Source organism: Hemiscyllium ocellatum, chromosome 46 (assembly GCF_020745735.1).
Source record: "Hemiscyllium ocellatum isolate sHemOce1 chromosome 46, sHemOce1.pat.X.cur, whole genome shotgun sequence".
NCBI lineage: Eukaryota > Metazoa > Chordata > Chondrichthyes > Orectolobiformes > Hemiscylliidae > Hemiscyllium > Hemiscyllium ocellatum.
The window spans coordinates 9652931-9672602 of record NC_083446.1 but is presented as its reverse complement, the minus strand read 5'-3'; the positions used below and the strand labels follow the sequence as shown (position 1 = coordinate 9672602).

General features: G+C 52.5%; 1 protein-coding gene across 2 annotated transcripts in view; it reads right to left on the bottom strand.

Annotated features, from left to right (window-relative positions):
* Positions 1-6914: 6914 nt before the first annotated feature.
* The window catches only part of LOC132836157 (inositol-trisphosphate 3-kinase B-like), a 37328-nt gene continuing 24570 nt past the window's right edge, over positions 6915-19672 (bottom strand). Inside the window, exons 4-7 of one of the 2 annotated variants that reach the window (XM_060855483.1) lie at positions 17702-17906; positions 14840-14941; positions 12006-12077; positions 6915-8746 (exon numbers count right to left, since the gene is read on the bottom strand). In XM_060855483.1, coding sequence (XP_060711466.1) covers positions 8486-8746; positions 12006-12077; positions 14840-14941; positions 17702-17906 — 640 coding nt within the window. In that variant the 3' untranslated portion in view covers positions 6915-8485. The remainder of the gene's footprint in view (positions 8747-12005; positions 12078-14839; positions 14942-17701; positions 17907-19672) is intronic. The other variant, XM_060855484.1, reaches the window with a different exon arrangement.

Sequence of the window (19672 nt, the reverse complement as noted above, 5' to 3'; positions counted from 1 at the left end):
CTCCTGAACAGAGATGGCGCCGCTGTTGGAGGAAAGAAGTGCGCATGACATGGTGGTGGAGGTTGGGGCGGGTGGGAGGGAGGTTTGAGTTACTGCCAATATCCTGCCGTCCCCAGTCCCCCAAGACTGCTCTGATCGCCAGAGCGACAGAGCGGGCGATCGAGATGTCAGAGATCCGCAGCCCAGTGGGGAGGTGGGCGCTGGTGCCTTCAGGAAGGGGGTGGCGGTGGGTCGAGTGTGAGGGTCAAATATGGTTCTTCGGAGACGTGTATCTGCCCTGGCTGCTCATTAGACGCTGGTGCGAGTGTGTGAGATGTCTGTGCTGTTCCCTTGCACACCGTTGACACGCGCGTGTGTGTGTGTGTGTGTGTGTAAATGTGTGCTTGCTGACTGAACCAGCCCCACCCCAATCCAACTGTGTAATTAATAATGTGTTAATCTGTGTTCATACACATGTGTAAAAAAAATTATATTAAAAAAACTGCATCTTATATAATAATAAAAATATGTTTAAGTGCGATTCTTTATTTTAAAAGCATTGTATTTTGCTGTTTGGGGACTTTTTTTGGGGGGGAGGAGCGTGGATTTTCCTGTAATCAAATCTCCCGTCGTCTTCTGGTTGTTTTTTCTAGAATCCCTCAGCAAAGGGAGGTCATTTCTCTGTGCCTGTGTTTTTGGAGCATTTTGTCACAGGAAGAGTCACTGGACTCGAAAACATTAACTCTGCTTTCTTCCTCCAGGTCTGCTGAGTTTCGCCAGCAATTTGTGTCTTTGCCACCCCCTTGTCTCACGCCCCCACCCTCCCGTCTTCCTGATTTGATGATCATTGCTACCAGGGTCCACGTAGCTAGATTTAACCCAGTCCCTAAGTAGGACACTGACTTTTATCTTAAAGACAGCAGTTTTCATTCATTTAGCGCCTTCACTCCCTCAGGACATCCCAACGCACTTTACCATGTCAACAGTAGAGCACAGAAGGGTACCATTCGGTCCATCTTGTACATGCCAGCCCAGATGCCCTTTCTAATCCCATTTTCCTGCACACAGCCCAGGGCCGTGCAGATGCTGGCTCTGTTTAAAACCGTTTTGGCTCCCTTCCCCCACGCCAGCTCAGGCAGTGAATTCCAGGCACCCATCAGCCACTCTGGTTAAAAAAGAGAAGGTTTTACCTCCTGTCCCCTCTCATCCCGCTGCCAATTAGCTGGAAACTGAGAGCCCTGGTTTGTGAACTCTCTGCCAGAGGGAAACTGGCTCCTTCCATGTTCTGTCACTCTATCCCTCACCACTTTCTCACATCTCAATCATGTTGTCCCTCAGCCTCCTCTGTTCCAAAGAAACAACGCCACCTTCTCAATCTCTCCTCGTGGCAACAATTCTCCAGCCTTGGCAACATTCTAGTTAATCTTCTCTGTGCGCTCTCTCTCTCTCTCTCTCTGTCCCTCTCTTTTTCTCTCTCTCTGTCTCTCCCACTCTCTCTGTGTCTCTCTTGTCTCTCCCACTCTGGATCCCTCTCTGTCTCTCCAACTCTGGATCCCTCTCTATCTCTCCAACTCTGGATCCCTCTCTGTCTCTCCCCCTCTCTGTCTCTCCCCCTCTCTGTCTCTCCCCCTCTCTGTCTCTCTCCCTCTCTGTCTCTCCCCCTCTCTGTCTCTCCCCCTCTCTGTCTCTCTCCCTCTGTGAAGTGTAGAGATCAGCTTGAAGCTCCGAAATGATACAGATGGTTCTGTTTGTCTCTCCCTCTCTCTGTCTCTCCCACTCTCTCTCCCTCCCAACCCCCCCTCCGTCTTTCTCCAAAGCGGTCCCTTCCTTCCTGGAATGTGGTGACCAGAACTGCTGGAGCACGATGTTCCAGTTGGAACCTCCCTTATACAGTTTCATCATTATATCCCTATTTTTGTATTCGGTCCCTCTGCCACTGAGGGAGACCATTCTATGTGCCTTTTTTACAACCTTACTGACCAGGGCTGCTAACTTCAGAGACCTCGCACTCGCACACCAATATCTCTTGCCCCCTCTGAGTATCTTCTCTTTCGGTGTTTGACCTCCCTGGCTGCATTACCTCGCACTTATCAGCGTTGGACTGTGCACCTATCACTTTCCTGTCCACTGCACCAACCCACCTGTATCATTTCGGAGTTCCAAGCTGACCTCTACACGTCACACCCAGTCAGGGGCTTTGACTCACTGTTGTGCGGTCGTTAATCTGACTGTGCATTTGTACAGAGCAAGCTCGCAAAGTTAGCGTTATGGTGAACATGTGTTGGCTTATGTTGTGGTTTGAAGGATAGGTGTTGATGCAGTGGAGAGTACCCCAGCCCTGTTCCCTCCAGAAGTGACTCTGAATCTTGTACACCCAGCTGAAAGCGCTGATACAGCTTCCATTTACTGTCTCATCTGATAAACACCTTACCCTAATCGTGTCACAGTTGGAGTCTTACTTTAAGTACCAATCCTGGGACAGTTCAGTGATCCTTTGGTACTGACCCTCCGACAGTGCGGCACTCCCTCAGTACTGACCCTCCGACAGTGCGGCACTCCCTCAGTACTGACCCTCCGACAGTGCGGCACTCCCTCAGTACTGACCCTCCGACAGTGCGGCACTCACTCAGCACTGACCCTCCGACAGTGCGGCGCTCCCTCAGTACTGACCCTCCAACAGTGCGGCTCTCCCTCAGTACTGACCCTCCGACAGTGCGGCTCTCCCTCAGTACTGACCCTCCGACAGTGCGGCTCTCTCTCAGTACTGACCCTCCGACAGTGCCCACTCCCTCAGTACTGACCCTCCGACAGTGCCCACTCCCTCAGCACTGACCCTCTGACAGTGCGGCGCTCCCTCAGCACTGACCCTCTGACAGTGCGGCACTCCCTCAGCACTGACCCTCCGACAGTGCGGCTCTCCCTCAGCACTGACCCTCCGACAGTGCGGCACTCCCTCAGTACTGACCCTCTGACAGTGCGGCGCTCCCTCAGCACTGACCCTCTGACAGTGCGGCGCTCCCTCAGCACTGACCCTCCGACAGTGCGGCTCTCCCTCAGTACTGACCCTCCAATAGTGCGGCTCTCCCTCAGTACTGATCCTCCGACAGTGCGGCACTCCCTCAGTACTGACCCTCCGACAGTGCGGCACTCCCTCAGGACTGACCCCCCGACAGTGCGGCACTCCCTCAGTACTACCCTCCGACAGTGCAGCACTCCCTCAGCACTGGCCCTCCGACAGTGCGGCACTCCCTCAGTACTGACCCTCCGACAGTGCGGCACTCCCTCAGTACTGACCCTCCGACAGTGTGGCACTCCCTCAGTACTGACCCTCCGACAGTGCGATGCTCCCTCAGTACTACCCTCTGACAGTGCGGCACTCCCTCAGGACTGACCCTCCGACAGTGTGGCACTCCCTCAGGACTGACCCTCCGACAGTGCGGCACTCCCTCAGTACTGACCCTCCGACAGTGCGGCACTCCCTCAGTACTACCCTCCGACAGTGCGGCACTCCCTCAGCACTGGCCCTCCGATAGTGCGGCTCTCCCTCAGTACTGACCCTCCGACAGTGCGGCGCTCCTTCAGTACTGACCCTCCGACAGTGCGGCACTCCCTCAGTACTGACCCTCCGACAGTGCGGCACTCCCTCAGTACTGACCCTCTGACAGTGCGATGCTCCCTCAGTACTACCCTCTGACAGTGCGGCACTCCCTCAGGACTGACCCTCTGACAGTGCAGCGCTCTCTCATCTCCAAGTCTCTGAGCTGTGACCTGACTGAGGTGAGGGGAAAGTAAGTGCAGAGTCATGTCTGTGCAGTGCTGAGACTTGCAGTTGACCAGCTGAGTGAGAAAGGAAGGGGAGGTGTGTTTAGTTCTGGAAACATGAGAACTCAATATCTACAAGTGGTAAATGTAAGGGGTGTGTTGGACGTGTTTCAGGCTGGGGAGGCGGGTGACATTTGATAGACTTTATATTCCAGAGAACAAGGGAGCAGTGGGGAGTGCCCGCTGGGCTTAATTGTAGGGTTCTGATGTGGAACGATGTGTGCACGTTGCCCATTCAAAAACTGAGTGCCGACGACATCAGGATCCACAGCACGTGAGGTCTGCTTAGTGTGGTGGAGTCTCAGTCATGTCGCCACGTGTTTAGTCTTGTCCCAGGATTCCCCAGTGTCAGGTTTCCAATGCCATCAGGGTTCGTGATGCTCATTGTGAACCCCAGCGCAGGGGGAGACGAGCGAAGTAGGAGCTGGCCTGTCGATCCTGCTCTGCCCCGACTTAACCCGCCCGCTCTCCCTAATCCTAAACTCCTTCACCGTTCGACAATCCATCTGCCTTTGTCGTAAAAAAAAAATAACACCCGAGGTAGCCTCAACTGGGCATTCCACCAATTCCTGACCCTGAAAGGGTCCTCTCTCTGCTCACTCTAAAATCTGCTCCTCCTTATGACTTTAGCTTAATGGCTACATCCCCTCGTTCTGCTTTCACCCGCGTCTGCAATCTTGACTTTTCCCTTCCAAATTTTACGCGTTCCCATAAGAATTCCCCAATGCCGCCACTCTGAATTCCAGTGAGTATATTCCCTACTCAGTCTCTCTTCATAAACCAACTCCCGGAACTAACCTGGTGCACCCCCCCTCCAGTGCCAGAACGTCCTTTCTCAAGTACGGAGACCAAATCTGCACGCAGTACTCCAGGTATGCACTCAACAGCACGCTATCCAGCTGCAACATGAACTCCCTGCTTTTAAACTCAGTCCCCCTCACAATGAAGGACAATACTTCATTTGCTGCCTTATTTACCTGCTGCACCTGCAAACCAACTTTTCCGGTCTTGAGCTGTCCCAGGGTCCGATGTCGTGCCTCACCTTCCTCCCAAACCCACCCCGCTTCCAAAAGGCTCTACCTGAGGCAACACGTTAATCAAGGGGGACTTTAATCTCGATTTTGATCGCAAAACACAGCGAGTGCATTCGGGACAGTTTCCTCGAACAACCAGGGGTCAAGCTGTTTGGGATCTAATGATGTGTAATGAGGCGGCTGCAGGAAACTACCTCTGAGAAAGGAGCATCTGGAAAACCAGCAGGGAAAAGCTAAAATAGAAGCAGGCCCTTTAGAAACGAGGCTGGGGAAACAGGAGAATGGCGAAGGTGTTGAATAAATACTTTACCTCAGTATCGTGTGCGGTGCTCATATCTGAGGATGGATGATCTGGCAAAGGGAGTATTTTCAGCTTCTGCCACCTGAACCATGTGGGGGGGCTGGGGCCCTTCTCCACCCAATTATTGACGACATGCAGGAAGAAAGGGAACATTTGAGAGCCAGGTTTGAGGATGACGCACACATCATCGGGAAGGCAAGTGCTGAGGAGGACTCAGTCACCAGAATAGGACACTAGCCAGATCTAATATAATGTAGGAACTGACTGTATCTCTGCAGTTGTTAATCCAGCTCCCTCACACTGTCACTCAGTAACCCCTCTCCCTCCCCAGCGCCCTGTGTTACTGACTGTATCTCTACTGATGTTAATCCAGCTCCCTCACACTGTCACTCAGTAACCCCTCTCCCCCACAGCACCCTGTGTTACTGACTGTATCTCTACTGATGTTAATCCAGCTCCCTCACACTGTCACTCAGTAACCCCTCTCCCCCACAGCACCCTGTGTTACTGACTGTATCTCTACTGATGTTAATCCAGCTCCCTCACACTGTCACTCAGTAACCCCTCTCCCTCCCCAGCGCCCTGTGTTACTGACTGTATCTCTACTGATGTTAATCCAGCTCCCTCACACTGTCACTCAGTAACCCCTCTCCCTCCCCAGCGCCCTGTGTTACTGACTGTATCTCTACTGATGTTAATCCAGCTCCCTCACACTGTCACTCAGTAACCCCTCTCCCCCACAGCACCCTGTGTTACTGACTGTATCTCTACTGATGTTAATCCAGCTCCCTCACACTGTCACTCAGTAACCCCTCTCCCCCACAGCACCCTGTGTTACTGACTGTATCTCTACTGATGTTAATCCAGCTCCCTCACACTGTCACTCAGTAACCCCTCTCCCCCACAGCACCCTGTGTTACTGACTGTATCTCTACTGATGTTAATCCAGCTCCCTCACACTGTCACTCAGTAACCCCTCTCCCTCCCCAGCACCCTGTGTTACTGACTATATCTCTACTGATGTTAATCCAGCTCCCTCACACTGTCACTCAGTAACCCCTCTCCCCCACAGCACCCTGTGTTACTGACTGTATCTCTACTGATGTTAATCCAGCTCCCTCACACTGTCACTCAGTAACCCCTCTCCCCCACAGCACCCTGTGTTACTGACTGTATCTCTACTGATGTTAATCCAGCTCCCTCACACTGTCACTCAGTAACCCCTCTCCCTCCCCAGCACCCTGTGTTACTGACTGTATCTCTACTGATGTTAATCCAGCTCCCTCACACTGTCACTCAGTAACCCCTCTCCCTCCCCAGCACCCTGTGTTACTGACTGTATCTCTACTGATGTTAATCCAGCTCCCTCACACTGTCACTCAGTAACCCCTCTCCCCCACAGCACCCTGTGTTACTGACTGTATCTGTACAGATGTTAATCTAGCTCCCTCACACTGTCACTCAGTAACCCCTCTCCCTCCCCAGCGCCCTGTGTTACTGACTGTATCTCTACTGATGTTAATCCAGCTCCCTCACACTGTCACTCAGTAACCCCTCTCCCCGCCAGTGCCCTGTGTTCCTGACTGTATCTGTACAGATGTTAATCTAGCTCCCTCACACTGTCACTCAGTAACCCCTCTCCCTCCCCAGCACCCTGTGTTCCTGACTGTATCTGTACAGATGTTAATCCAGCTCCCTCACACTTTCTCTCAGTACAATTGTGAAGCTTTCTCATGAGGAGAGAGAAGGAATTCACGCTCCAGCCAAGTTTGCATGCTGTCTGTTTAATTCTGAAATGAAAGGAAGTACCATCTATCTACAAAGTAAATGGGAGATGCACCCAAAGAGTACACACCCGTCGCTATGAAATTTAAACCCAGCTCAATAAGTCCGAGAAGACACGGACACATTACATTCAAACATTTAGCAGTAAAATAGTGCAAGTCCAGGTCAGAACCATCCACTGACAGTGGCAGTGGCCATTCAGCCCATCACCTCTGGTGCTGGCCCTTGCGCAGGAGTAGTGGTCCTTAAACTTTCTGTGGTTTAAGAAGCCCCTTTTTGAAATGGATTAGAATTGACTTGCCCCCCCCACCCCCCTCCAAATCCACACAAATCTTGATCATTTGAAAGTGCTGATCTGAAACAGAGGAATTACTCTGTTCCTGGTAACTTGACATTTCAGACTGGTTTTCTGTAAAGGCAGTTCAGGGACGGACGCTTTGCCCCTTGACCTGGATTAAGGTCCGTGGCTACACAAACATTTGTCGCTGTGGGATAATCCATCGGAAGCTGTCGGGAATCCCGAAGCGAATTTACAAGGCGTTGCTGCAGAAACGTTCCTGGCCCCTGTGCGCTGCAGTCGTGTCGGGTACTCCAGTGTGTGGCTGTAGTGCGTTATCAGGAGAGGGCCACCGAACACTGGGCAACGGCTCTGTTCCGTTCCCCCTTCACTAAACAGCTCTGGGACTGAGACTCACTGCTGTGTGATCACATACATTCAATTATAAAGGGAGCTTCACTCTGTATCTAACCCCCCCGTGCTGTCCCTGTCCTGGGGAGTGTTTGATGGGTGACAGTGTAGAGGGAGCTTTACTCTGTATCTAACCCCCTGTACTGTCCCTGTCCTGGGGGGGTGTGTTGATGGAGGACAGTGTACAGGGAGCTTTACTTGGTATCTAACCCCCTGTACTGTCCCTGTCCTGGTCAGTGTTTGGGGGGACAGTGTAGAGGGAGTTTACTCTGTATCTAACCCTGTGCTGTCCTGTCCTGGGGAGTGTTTGATGGGGGACCGTGTAGAGGGAGCTTTACTCTGTATCTAACCCCCTGTGCTGTCCCTGTTCTGGAAGGGTTTGATGGGGGATAGTGTGGAGGGAGCTTTACTCTGTATCTAAACCCATGTTGTCCCTATCCTGGGAATGTTTGATGGGGGGGACAGTGTAGAGGGAGCTTTACTCTGTATCTAACCCCGTGCTGTCCCTGTCCTGGGGGGGGGGCGGTGTTTGATGTGGGGGGAGGGGAGGTGGGGTACAGAGCATGTTGTAATCAGTGTGCGGATGGAGGGGTTACCCCCTCTGTACAATGTGACAACGACAGCACGTCAGGGAGAGGGTTATCATACCATCAGGGGAACGGGATGCACCGTTGACTGAAGGGGTGCGGGGCATTTAAGTGATGAGTCCCCCAGGACGAGGGGCAGAGGTCAAGCCCAGGATGTGGATTCAGGGTCCCCCTCATTACCCCGACCAGACGATGCGCCAGTCGCTACCAAACCAGTCACCTCCACCCGTAGCGTCTACCCCAGGGCGAGAGACGTGGTATTTCCTACCTCCCTCCCTCCCCCAACCCCCTACCGGTGAACAAGCGGCCTCTCCGAGACCTCGCCACCTGGTTCGGCCGCGTTCTCTAGCTTGGCCAAGGTGGCAGAGAAGATGCCCAGGAGGTTGTCCAGTCCCAGTAGGTAACCATCCTCGCGGTTCCCCTCCTCCCAGGGGCGGTTGTGCTGCAGTGTGTGGCCCTCAGGGAGGGTGGTCGTCTTGCCAAAGTCGATCATCCAGACGTTGACCCTCCCCTTCCTCTCGTGGATGAACAGCAGGGAGCTCCCGATGAACTGCCGGAGGGAGGGAACAACACGTCAGGGGGAGGTGCTGCAGACGGAGCAGGGGAGGGTGGGCGAGCGGTCAATGCAGTTTAAAAGGAGACGGCCGCTCGAGGAAAGCGTCCGGGAATTTTGTCTCTTCCTGAACCGTCACAGAGATGTACAGCACGGAAACAGACCCTTCGGCCCAACTCCTCCGTACTGACCATCGAGTCATAGAGATGTCCAGCATGGAAACAGACCCTTCGGCCCATCCCCTCCATACTGACCATAGAGTCATAGAGATATACAGCAGGGAAACAGACCCTTTGGTCCATGCCGACCAGATATCCTGAATCAATCAGGTCTCACCTGCCAGCGCACTGCCCATATCCCTCCAAACCCGTCCTGTTCATGTCCCCATCCAAATGCCTCTTAAATGTTGTCATTGTACCAGCCTCCACCACTTCCTCTGGCAGCTCATTCCACACACGCACCACTCTCTGTGTGAAAAAGTTGCCCCTTAGGTCTCTTTTATATCTTTCCCCTCTCACCCTAAACCTATGTCCCTTTAGTTCTGGACTCCCCCACCCCAGGGAAAAGACTTTGTCTATTTACCCTATCCATGCCCCCCTCATGATTTTATAAACCTCTATAAGGTCACCCCTCAGCCTCCGACGCTCCAGGGAAAACAGCCCCAGCCTGTTCAGCCTCTCCCTGTAGCTCAAAGCCTCCAACCCTGGCAACATCCTTGTAAATCGTTTCAGAACCCTTTCAAGTTTCACAATATCTTTCCGATAGGAAGGAGACCAAAATTGCTCGCAATATTCCAACAGTGGCCTAACCAATGTCCTGTACAGCCACAACATGACCTCCCAACTCCTGTACTCAATACTCTGACCAATAAAGGAAAGCATACCAAACGCCTTCTTCACTATCCTATCTACCTGCGACTCCACTTTCAAGGAGCTATGAACCTGCACTTCAAGGTCTCTTTGTTCAGCAACGCTCCCTGGGACCTTACCATTAAGTGGATAAGTCCTCAAAATCCATGAAGGATCGATCTGCACAGGGACACGCTACAGATTCAGGCAGACCCTTATCGGATCACCACCTTTCAGGAGGATTGTTTGTACTGGCTGAAGGCAACAAGTTAGGTTCATAACCACGGGGGGGGAGCATCGTCCAATTCGGCAAGGGCTGGAGCGAAGATTTGGCTATTTCCTTCCCTCCATGATGTCTGGTCTTTCTGCAGCATCGCAGCCAGTGATGGTGCAGTCAGTGTGGGAATGCTGGTGTTTGATAAGGTTCCCCACAGTAAACTAATGGAGAAAGTGAAGTCACATGGGGTGCAGGGTGTTCTAGCTAGATGGATAAAGAACTGGTTGAGCAACAGGAGACAGGGAGTAGTAGTGGAAGAGAGTTTCTCAAAATGGAGAAAGGTGACCAGTTGTGTTCCACAGGGGTCCGTGTTGGGGGTCAGTGTTATTTGTAGTATACATAAACGATCTGGAAGGGGGCATTGTTGGTCTGATCAGAAAGTTTGCAGATGACATGAAGTTGGTGGAGTAGCAGAAAGCATAAGGGACTATCAAAGAGTACAGGAGGATATAGATAGACTGGAGAGTTGGGCGGAGATGTGGCAGATAGAGTTCAATCCAGACAAATGTGAGGTGATGCATTTTGGGAAGTCTAATTCTAGAGCGAACTATACTGTAAACGGAAGAGATTTGGGAAAAGTTGATGAGCAGAGAGATCTAGGAGTGCAGGTCCATTGTACCCTGAAGGTTGCTGCACAGGTGGATAGAGTGGTCAAGAAGGCATATAGTATGCTTGCCTTCATTGGATGGGGTATTGAGGATAAGAGCTGGCAAGTCATCTTGAAATTGTATAAGACTTTGGTTTGGCCGCATTTAGAATACTGTGTACAGTGCTGGTCGCCACATTCCCAAAAGGATGTGGACGCTTTGGAGAGGGTGCAGAGAAGGTTAACGAGGATGGTGCCTGGTATGGAAGGGGCTAGCTATGAAGAGAGGTTGAGTAGGTTAGGTTTATTTTCACTAGAAAAAAGGAGATTGAGGGGGGGACATTATTGAGGTTTACAAAATCATGAAGGGAATAGACAGGGTGGATAGAGAGAAGCTTTTTCCCAGGGTGAGGGGTTCAGTAACAACAGGTCACGGTTTCAGGGTGAGAGGTGAAACGTTTAAGGGGGATACACGCGGCAAGTACTTCACACAGAGGGTGGTGGGTGCCTGGAACGCGTTGCCAGCAGAGGTGGTAGAGGCAGGCACAGTAGATTCATGAGGAGGTGGGGAGCAGAGATATACAGATCCTTGGGAATTGGGTGATGGGCTTAGACAGTGGATTTGGATTGGCACAAGCTTGAAGGGCCGAAGGGCCTGTCCCCGGGCAGTAGACACTGCAGCCGATTTGTACAGAGTAAACTTTCAGAAACGGCCCGGAGAGTTGAGCTCGGTTGGTCAGATGGCTGGGTTATGATGCAGGGTGAGTGTGGGACCAGTTGCGAAACTAGCTGAGGTGACCAAGAAAGACTTTCCTTCTCAAGCTCTCCCCTCAAGGGAGATCCTCGGGTTAAACTCACCACCAGTCGTTCGTCTCTCTCTCTCTCTGTCTCTGTCTCCCGTGACGGAATAGCACAATGGTCAGGTAAGACTGTGGTGACTTTACCTGTTCCCTGTCATGGATCAGGAAGGTGACATCCCCTTCCCATTCCCTCCCATTGTACACAATCCCAGTGAACCCATAACCCCTTCCCGTTCCCTCCCATTGTACACAATCCCCAATGGACCCAAACCCCTTCCCATTCCCTCCCATTGTACACAATCCCAATGGACCCAAACCCCTTCCCATTCCCTCCCATTGTACACAATCCCCAATGGACCCAAACCCCTTCCCATTCACTCCCATTGTACACAATCCCCAATGGACCCAAACCCCTTCCCATTCCCTCCCATTGTACACAATCCCAATGGACCCAAACCCCTTCCCACTCCCCCCTGTTGGACTGAAGTGTATAGTGTTTGTGATATTGCTTCGGGGAGCTTGTTATGTGTCAACTGGCTGCTTACATGTCACCAGGGACACCCGGATTGCGCAGTTTTATTCGCTAATCAAGGGGTAACCTTGGGAAAACGGCAGGGAGTGGGAGGCCAGGAAACAGGAGCTGACAAACACAGAGAGAGCTCACACATAGAATCCCACCCAAACCCCTCCTTGGGGGACTGGGACACGCGCCTTGGACTGACCTCACAGCCAACGGGGAACCTACCTCATGACAACTGAAGAACGGAGACTGGAGTAACGCCGCCTTGATGGCATTTAATCGGTTTTCATAGGCTTTCTGAAAAACCAAGAGAACTTGTTGAGAATGTGGTACACAGCGTCCTGGGTGTGAGCGTATTGGCTTAATGTCCAGACAGGAAAATGGCCCACTGCTCTCACTTAACCTCACAGGGAGCACTCTTACACAGGATAGGACAGGACTGGAGAGTGTAGAGGAAGCTTTACTCTGTATCTAACCCCGTGCTGTCCCTGTCCTGGGGAGTGTTTGATGCAGGGACAGTGTCGAGGGAGCTTTACTCTGTATCTGACCCCGTGCTGTCCCTGTCCTGGGGAGTGTTTGATGGGGGACAGTGTAGAGGGAGCTTTACTCTGTATCTAACCCCGTGCTGTCCCTGTCCTGGGGAGTGTTTGATGGGGGGCAGTGTAGAGGGAGCTTTACTCTGTATCTAACCCCGTGCTGTCCCTGTCCTCAGGAGTGTTTGATGGGGGACAGTGTAGAGGGAGCTTTACTCTGTATCTAACCCCGTGCTGTCCCTGTCCTCAGGAGTGTTTGATGGGGGGCAGTGTAGAGGGAGCTTTACTCTGTATCTAACCCCGTGCTGTCCCTGTCCTGGGGAGTGTGTGATGGGGGACAGTGTAGAGGGAGCTTTACTCTGTATCTAACCCCGTGCTGTCCCTGTCACGGGGAGTGTTTGATGGGGGGGACAGTGTAGAGGGAGCTTTACTCTGTATCTAACCCCGTGCTGTCCCTGTCCTGGGGAGTGTGTGATGGGGGGGGGGGACAGTGTACCTGTTTGTTGTGTGAGTTGAATATCTGGCCCACAGCTTCTGCCTTCCCAGAGCTGAAATTCCATCAGTAATTATGGTTCCAGAATTCATCAAATTACAGCAGGGAACACAACAAGGACAACCCCAGGGGGAAATTGCAACTCTGTGTTTTGTTGAGGCAAGGATTACCCGAGCTGTTTACAATACTCGAAGCAGGTCTCTGCAGGATTATTGCCAGCGTGCCAAACACTTCACAACAGAACGTCACACCCACACATTATCGATGCAAAGTTCTGACATGGAAATGAGTGAAGGTATCAAATTCCACTTCAAATGACCTTCTCATCAGTCTTGGATACAGAGTAAAGCTCCCTCTACACTGTCCCCCCATCAAACACTCCCCAGGACAGGGGCGGCACGGGGTTAGATACAGAATAAAGCTCTCCCTACACTGTCCCCCATCAAACACTCCCCAGGACAGGGGCGGCACGGGGTTGGATACAGAGTTAAGCTCCCTCTACACTGTCCCCCCATCAAATGTTTCCCAGGACAGGGACAGCACGGGGTTAGATACGGAGTAAAGCTCACTCTACACTGTCCCCCATCAAACACTCCCCAGGACAGGGACAGCACGGGGTTAGATACAGAGTAAAGCTCTCTCTACACTGTCCCCCATCAAACACTCCCCAGGACAGGGACAGCACGGGGTTAGATACAGAGTAACGCTCCCTCTACACTGTCCCCCATCAAACACTCCCAGGACAGGGACACCATGGGGTTAGGTACAGAGTAAAGCTCTCTCTACACTGTCCCGCATCAAACATTCCCCAGGACAGGGACAGCATGGGGTTAGATACAGAGTAAAGCTCCCTCTACACTGTCCCCCATCAAACACTCCCCAGGACAGGGACAGCACGGGGTTAGATACAGAGTAAAGCTCTCTCTACACTGTCCCCCATCAAAGACTCCCCAGGACAGGGGCAGCACAGGGTTCGATACAGAGTAATGCTCCCTCTACACTGTCCCCCATCAAACACTCCCCAGGACAGAGACAGCACGGGGTTAGATACAGAGTAAAGCTCCCTCTACACTGTTCCCCCATCAAACACTCCCCAGGACAGTGACAGCACGGGGTTAGATACAGAGTAATGCTCCCTCTCCACTGTTCCCCCATCAAACACTCCCCAGGACAGTGACAGCACGGGGTTAGATACAGAGTAATGCTCTCTCTCCACTGTTCCCCCATCAAACACTCCCCAGGACAGTGACAGCACGGGGTTAGATACAGAGTAATGCTCCCTCTCCACTGTTCCCCCATCAAACACTCCCCAGGACAGTGACAGCATGGGGTTAGATACAGAGTAATGCTCCCTCTCCACTACCCCGCCACCGTTAGATGGTTATGTATCGATTCTGAACTGGAGGGGTGTTGACAACCAAAGCACAGAGTAGTGTTCCCTGAGGCTGCCTCCCATCCGGTTGGCGTTGTGACCCTGTGGCTGCTGGGCCTCTTCCACCCCCAGTGAACAGAAATCCCGGCCTACCCAGCCTCTCAAACCCTCCATTCCCGGCAACATCCCGGTAAATCTCTTCTGACCCCTCTCCGGTTTAATAATCTCCTTCCTGTAACAGGGCGACCAGAACTGGGCACAGTGCTCCAGACGAGGCCTCACCAATGTCCTGTACAACCCCAACATGAACGTCCCAACTCCGATACTCAAAGGACTGAGCAATGAAGGCAAGCGTGCTAAACACCTTCCAAACCAGGCTGTCTATATATGAAGTAAACTTCAAAGATATCTGATGTGGAGTGGACGGTGTCGGACTATAACACCAGGTTATAGTCCGACAGGTTTATTTGGAAGCACTAGCCTTCGGAACGCCGCCTCTTCATCAGGTGATTGTTAGTTATGGTTCTACACCCCCATGTCTCTCTGTTCTACAGCACTCCCCAAGGCCCGAACGCTAATTGTGAAAGTCTCACATTTATCCAATCTGCCACATCCTCAGCCCATTGGCCCAATCGATCAAGACCCGAGATAACCAACTTACCAGGATAAGGGGGCAACCGTTAGTGAAACGGATCAGCGCGGCCATGATCTGCTCTTTGGTCCTGGTCTGCTTGAAGTCTTTGAGGACCACCCCGTTGTCCATCTGCAAAACAGGAGGCCGCATGGGTCAGACTCCCGGCGTCAGGCAGACTGGAAGCCGTTCGGCCTATCTGCTTCCGTGCCAGCATGTGCTGGGCTGGAGGGTGGGCCCAGGGCTGGTACCATCTCCCCGCACAGAGGATCCAAGAGCCCCTCGCTTTGTGGGGAGGGTGGGGAGGTGGCAAGGAATGTCTAGGTGTGACGGTTATCCCCCGCTCCACCCCCAACCTGGGCCCGGCTCCAACAACCGAGTTCACGTTTCTCGGGAAGTCAGCATCGGTGCGGGGTTACCGAAGAGCCACTTGGCCCATCACGCCTCCTTTCCCCCGCTCTCCCCAGCCCTCGAAGATAACGCCGGAGCCCTCAGGCTCACCTCGCTGCTTCCCTCCCTTCTAGAATCAAACCCCGCCCCTTTTGCTTTTGGCAGTTAAGGGGCCGAATGGCCTCGGCAGACTCCGAGCAGGGGCAGAGGGCTTCCGAGAAAGCACGCTCTCCTGAACTCAGTTGAACGACCCAAAGGTTTCTGGGGACAGGAGAGATTGACTGGGAATGGAGGGTTCGAGAGGCTGGGTAGGCCGGGATTTCTCTTCTCTGGGGGCGGAAGGGACCAATCCGTGTCCCCCTTCCTTCCCGCTCCCCTCCTGTCTGGTCCGTCAGGATCTCACTGTTCCCATAGCACCTCCGGGTGCTAAACCTCCCAGTTTTCCCTGACCTTGCCCCTCCCACCCCAGCGACCTTTTCCTGACCTGATGTTATGTTCTGCCTGTCAAAGTAAAGCATATTGCATACCAAGAGTGGGCCCACCCAGCTCCGGTGGGAAAACTCCACCCCCCCCCACCTTATTTTTAAAACCATCGAGTAAGTACGTGCTGCAGGAACTGATTAGATTGGACTAGCTTCCCTACAGTGTGGAAACAGGCCCTTCGGCCCATCAGATCCACTGAAGAGTAACCCCGCCCAGTAGCCTCATCTCGACAGGTGATAGCAGACCCTGCCAGGATTCCCGCCCACCCCAGCACTTTCGGGTCTTAGTTCCAGCCTCCAGCGTTACTCTGTCACCAGAGTTTCTTTATTCACGCTCCCAAAGGATCCATATGCCGCCTCTACTACCCGCTGCATCTGCAGACTAACGTCCAGAAGTCAATGGAAGGCAAAAGCCAATGGGATCCATTCTGAGGGGGTGGGGGTGAGTATTCCTTGCTTTTTTTTTCCACAGCTGTGGGAGGAGGGGGCAGAGTTCTTGTGGATATTTATCGGAGATTCCCTACAGTGTGGAAACAGGCCCCTCGGCCCAACCAGTCCACACCGACCCTCCAAAGTCTAACCCACACAGAACCATTTCCCCACCCATGCGTTTGCCCCTGACCTAACCTGCACATCCCTGGGCACTATGGGACAATTTAGCACGGCCAATCCACTCTAACCTGCACATCCCTGGGCACTATGGGACAATGTAGCACGGCCAATCCACCCTAACCTGCACATCCCTGGGCACTATGGGACAATGTAGCACGGCCAATCCACCCTAACCTGCACATCCCTGGGCACTATGGGGCAATTTAGCACGGCCAATCCACCCTAACCTGCACATCCCTGGGCACTATGGGGCAATTTAGCACGGCCAATCCACCCTAACCTGCACATCCCTGGGCACTATGGGGCAATTTAGCACGGCCAATCCACCCTAACCTGCACATCCCTGGGCACTATGGGGCAATTTAGCACGGCCAATCCACCCTAACCTGCAGATCTTTGGACTGTGGGAGGAAACCAGAGCACCCAGAGGAAACCCCACACAGACACAGGGGGAGAATGTGCAAACTCCACCCAGACAGTCACCCGAGGATGGGATCGAACCCGGGTCCCAGGCGCTGTGAGGCAGCAGTGCTAACCACTGAGCCGCCGTGCCGCCTTCAGGCTGAGATAGTGTTATTTCCTCAACTGATCAAAAATCTAACAGGGAACATAAGAATTCAGAGCAGGAGGCCATCTGCCCCATCTAGTCCCAGCACCCGGCCCATATCCCTCCAAACCCTTCCTATTCATATCTCCATCCAGATGCCTTTTAAATGTTGTCATTGTACCAGCCTCCACCACTTCCTCTGGCAGCTCATTCCACACACGCACCACCCTCTGTGTGAAAGAATTGCCCCTTTGGTCTCTTTATTGTCTTTCCCCTCTCACCCTAAGCCTATGCCCCTCTAGTTCTGGACTCCCCCACCCCAGGGAAAAGACTTTGTCTATTTACCCTATCCATGTCCCTCATGATTTTATAAACCTCTATAAGGTCACCCCTCAGCCTCCGACGCTCCAGGGAAAACAGCCCCAGCCTGTTCAACCTCTCCCTGTAGCTCAGATCCTCCAACCCTGGCACCATCCTTGCAAGTTGTTTTATGAAGGGGAAAGAATAAAAGGGAACCTGAGGGGCAACATTTTACCCAGAGGGTGGTACGCAGATGGAATGAGCTGCCAGAGGAAGTGGTTGAGGTGGGAACATTAACAACATTGAAAAGGCATCGGGACAAATCCATGGATAGGAAAGGGTTAGAAGGAAATGGGCCAAGTGCAGGGACATGGGGTTAGTGTGGACGGCCATTTTGGTCAGCAGGGACCAGTTAGGGCTGAAGGGCCTGTCAGACTCTGTAAGCCTTCCTGTATTCTGTTCCACCCCACAGTGTGCAGCGTTAACCTCGCGGCTGTCTTGTGTTTGAGGGAGGTTGGTGAGCCAGCAGGAAGGGCGGAGGGCTGAATTGTCCTGGTGTACCGTTATTCCTTCAATCCGGAAGCCGAGGGCGGCGGTGGAACTGATCGTCTCCCTCCACTGCATGTAACGTACTTTTGTCACCCCGGCCTCCCTGTGCTCCTGCTCGGTCGGAGCCTGTGGGTCCACTTTCTTCATCTTCTGGTAGAGGTCCTTACGGTAGGAACCTTTCTGACGGTCCTTCATCAGCTCCTCTTCCAGGTAGGTGCTGTGTACGGGCACACACACACACACACACAGACACACAGACACACAGACACAGACACACACACAGACACATACACACACACACAGACACAGACACACAGACACACACAGACACACACACAGACACACACAGACACACACAGACACACACACAGACACACACAGACACATAGACACATACAACCACACACAGACACACACAGACACACACAGAGACACACACAGACACATAGACACATACAAACACACACAGACACACACAGACACGCACACAGACACACAGACACAGACACACACACACAGACACAGACACACACAGACACAGACACACACACACACACACAGACACACACACAGACACAGACACACACACAGACACACAGACACACACATACAGACACACAGACACACACACAAACACATACACACAGACATACACAGATGCACAGACACACACACACAGACAGACACACACAGACAGACACACACAGAGACAGATACAAACACAGAGACGGACACACACAAACACAGAGACACACAGACACATACAGAGACACACAGACACACACACAGAGACACACATACACACACACACAAAGACACACACACATACACACACACACATACACACAGACATACAGAGACACACACAGACACACACACAGACACATACAGACAGACACACACAGAGACACACACAGACAGAGACGTAGACAAGCACAGACGTGCACACACGCAGATACACACACACAAAGACAGACATACACACACGCAGACACGCACAGACACACACACAGACACACGTACACAGATAGACAGACAGACACACAGACAGGCACACATATACACACACAGACACAAATTCACACATACACAGACACACATACAGATGCACACACACACACACAGACAGACAGATACACAGATGCAGTGAGAGAAAGAATCGAAGAACTGTTACATCCTCAGCGTCCCTCCCCTCCAATCGCAAAGCGCGGACGCTGTGGTCAACGGTCAACAAGATCTCCCGGGACATCGCCCCAAACTGTAAAATTTAAGTCAAGTTTATTCATCGAAGGATGAAATACCAGACCCTTACACGCCGCTCTCCCCACCCTCAGTTCCAACATTAGTTCTGGAACGTTCCGCAACTGTCTGAGAGGGAAGGCAATTCCTTTTTTGTAAACATTTAGTCATGGTGAGGCCCAGCGTTTATTGTCCTGACCCTAAGTGCCCAGGGGGCTGCTAAGAGTCAACCACATTGCCCAGACCCGGTAATGGTGGATGAAGGACACTTGTCTCCCCCTGAAAAGAAAATCAACGATGGATTCATCATCTTTGGTCACTTCTTAATCCCAGATACTTATTGGATTTGAGTGCCACTATCTGGCATGGTGGGATTTGAACTGGGTCGCCAGAACATTCCCTGGATCTCCAAACCAGTGAGAACACCCCTAGGCCATCACCTCCCTGTATTGTCAGAGTCTACAAAAGCCTGAGGCCTATGCAGGGGTAGCCCACAATGCACCGATTCCTGGGATTTTAAGGCCTACACTTGGCACAGAGCCTCCCTAACCTTGGGAGGGATATTGGAGGGGGGGGTGGGGTTAGTCTTCCATCTGATGAAAACACAGAGACCCTCAAGCGGCTTAAAAGTTCAAAATCTCTCCTGAGGGGACAGGGCTTGAGCAACGTACAGAACAGGGGGAGGGGCTGAAAGGCCTCAGGTGAGCACTTTCTGAAGGGGTCGCCATGGGAGACGGGGCAGGC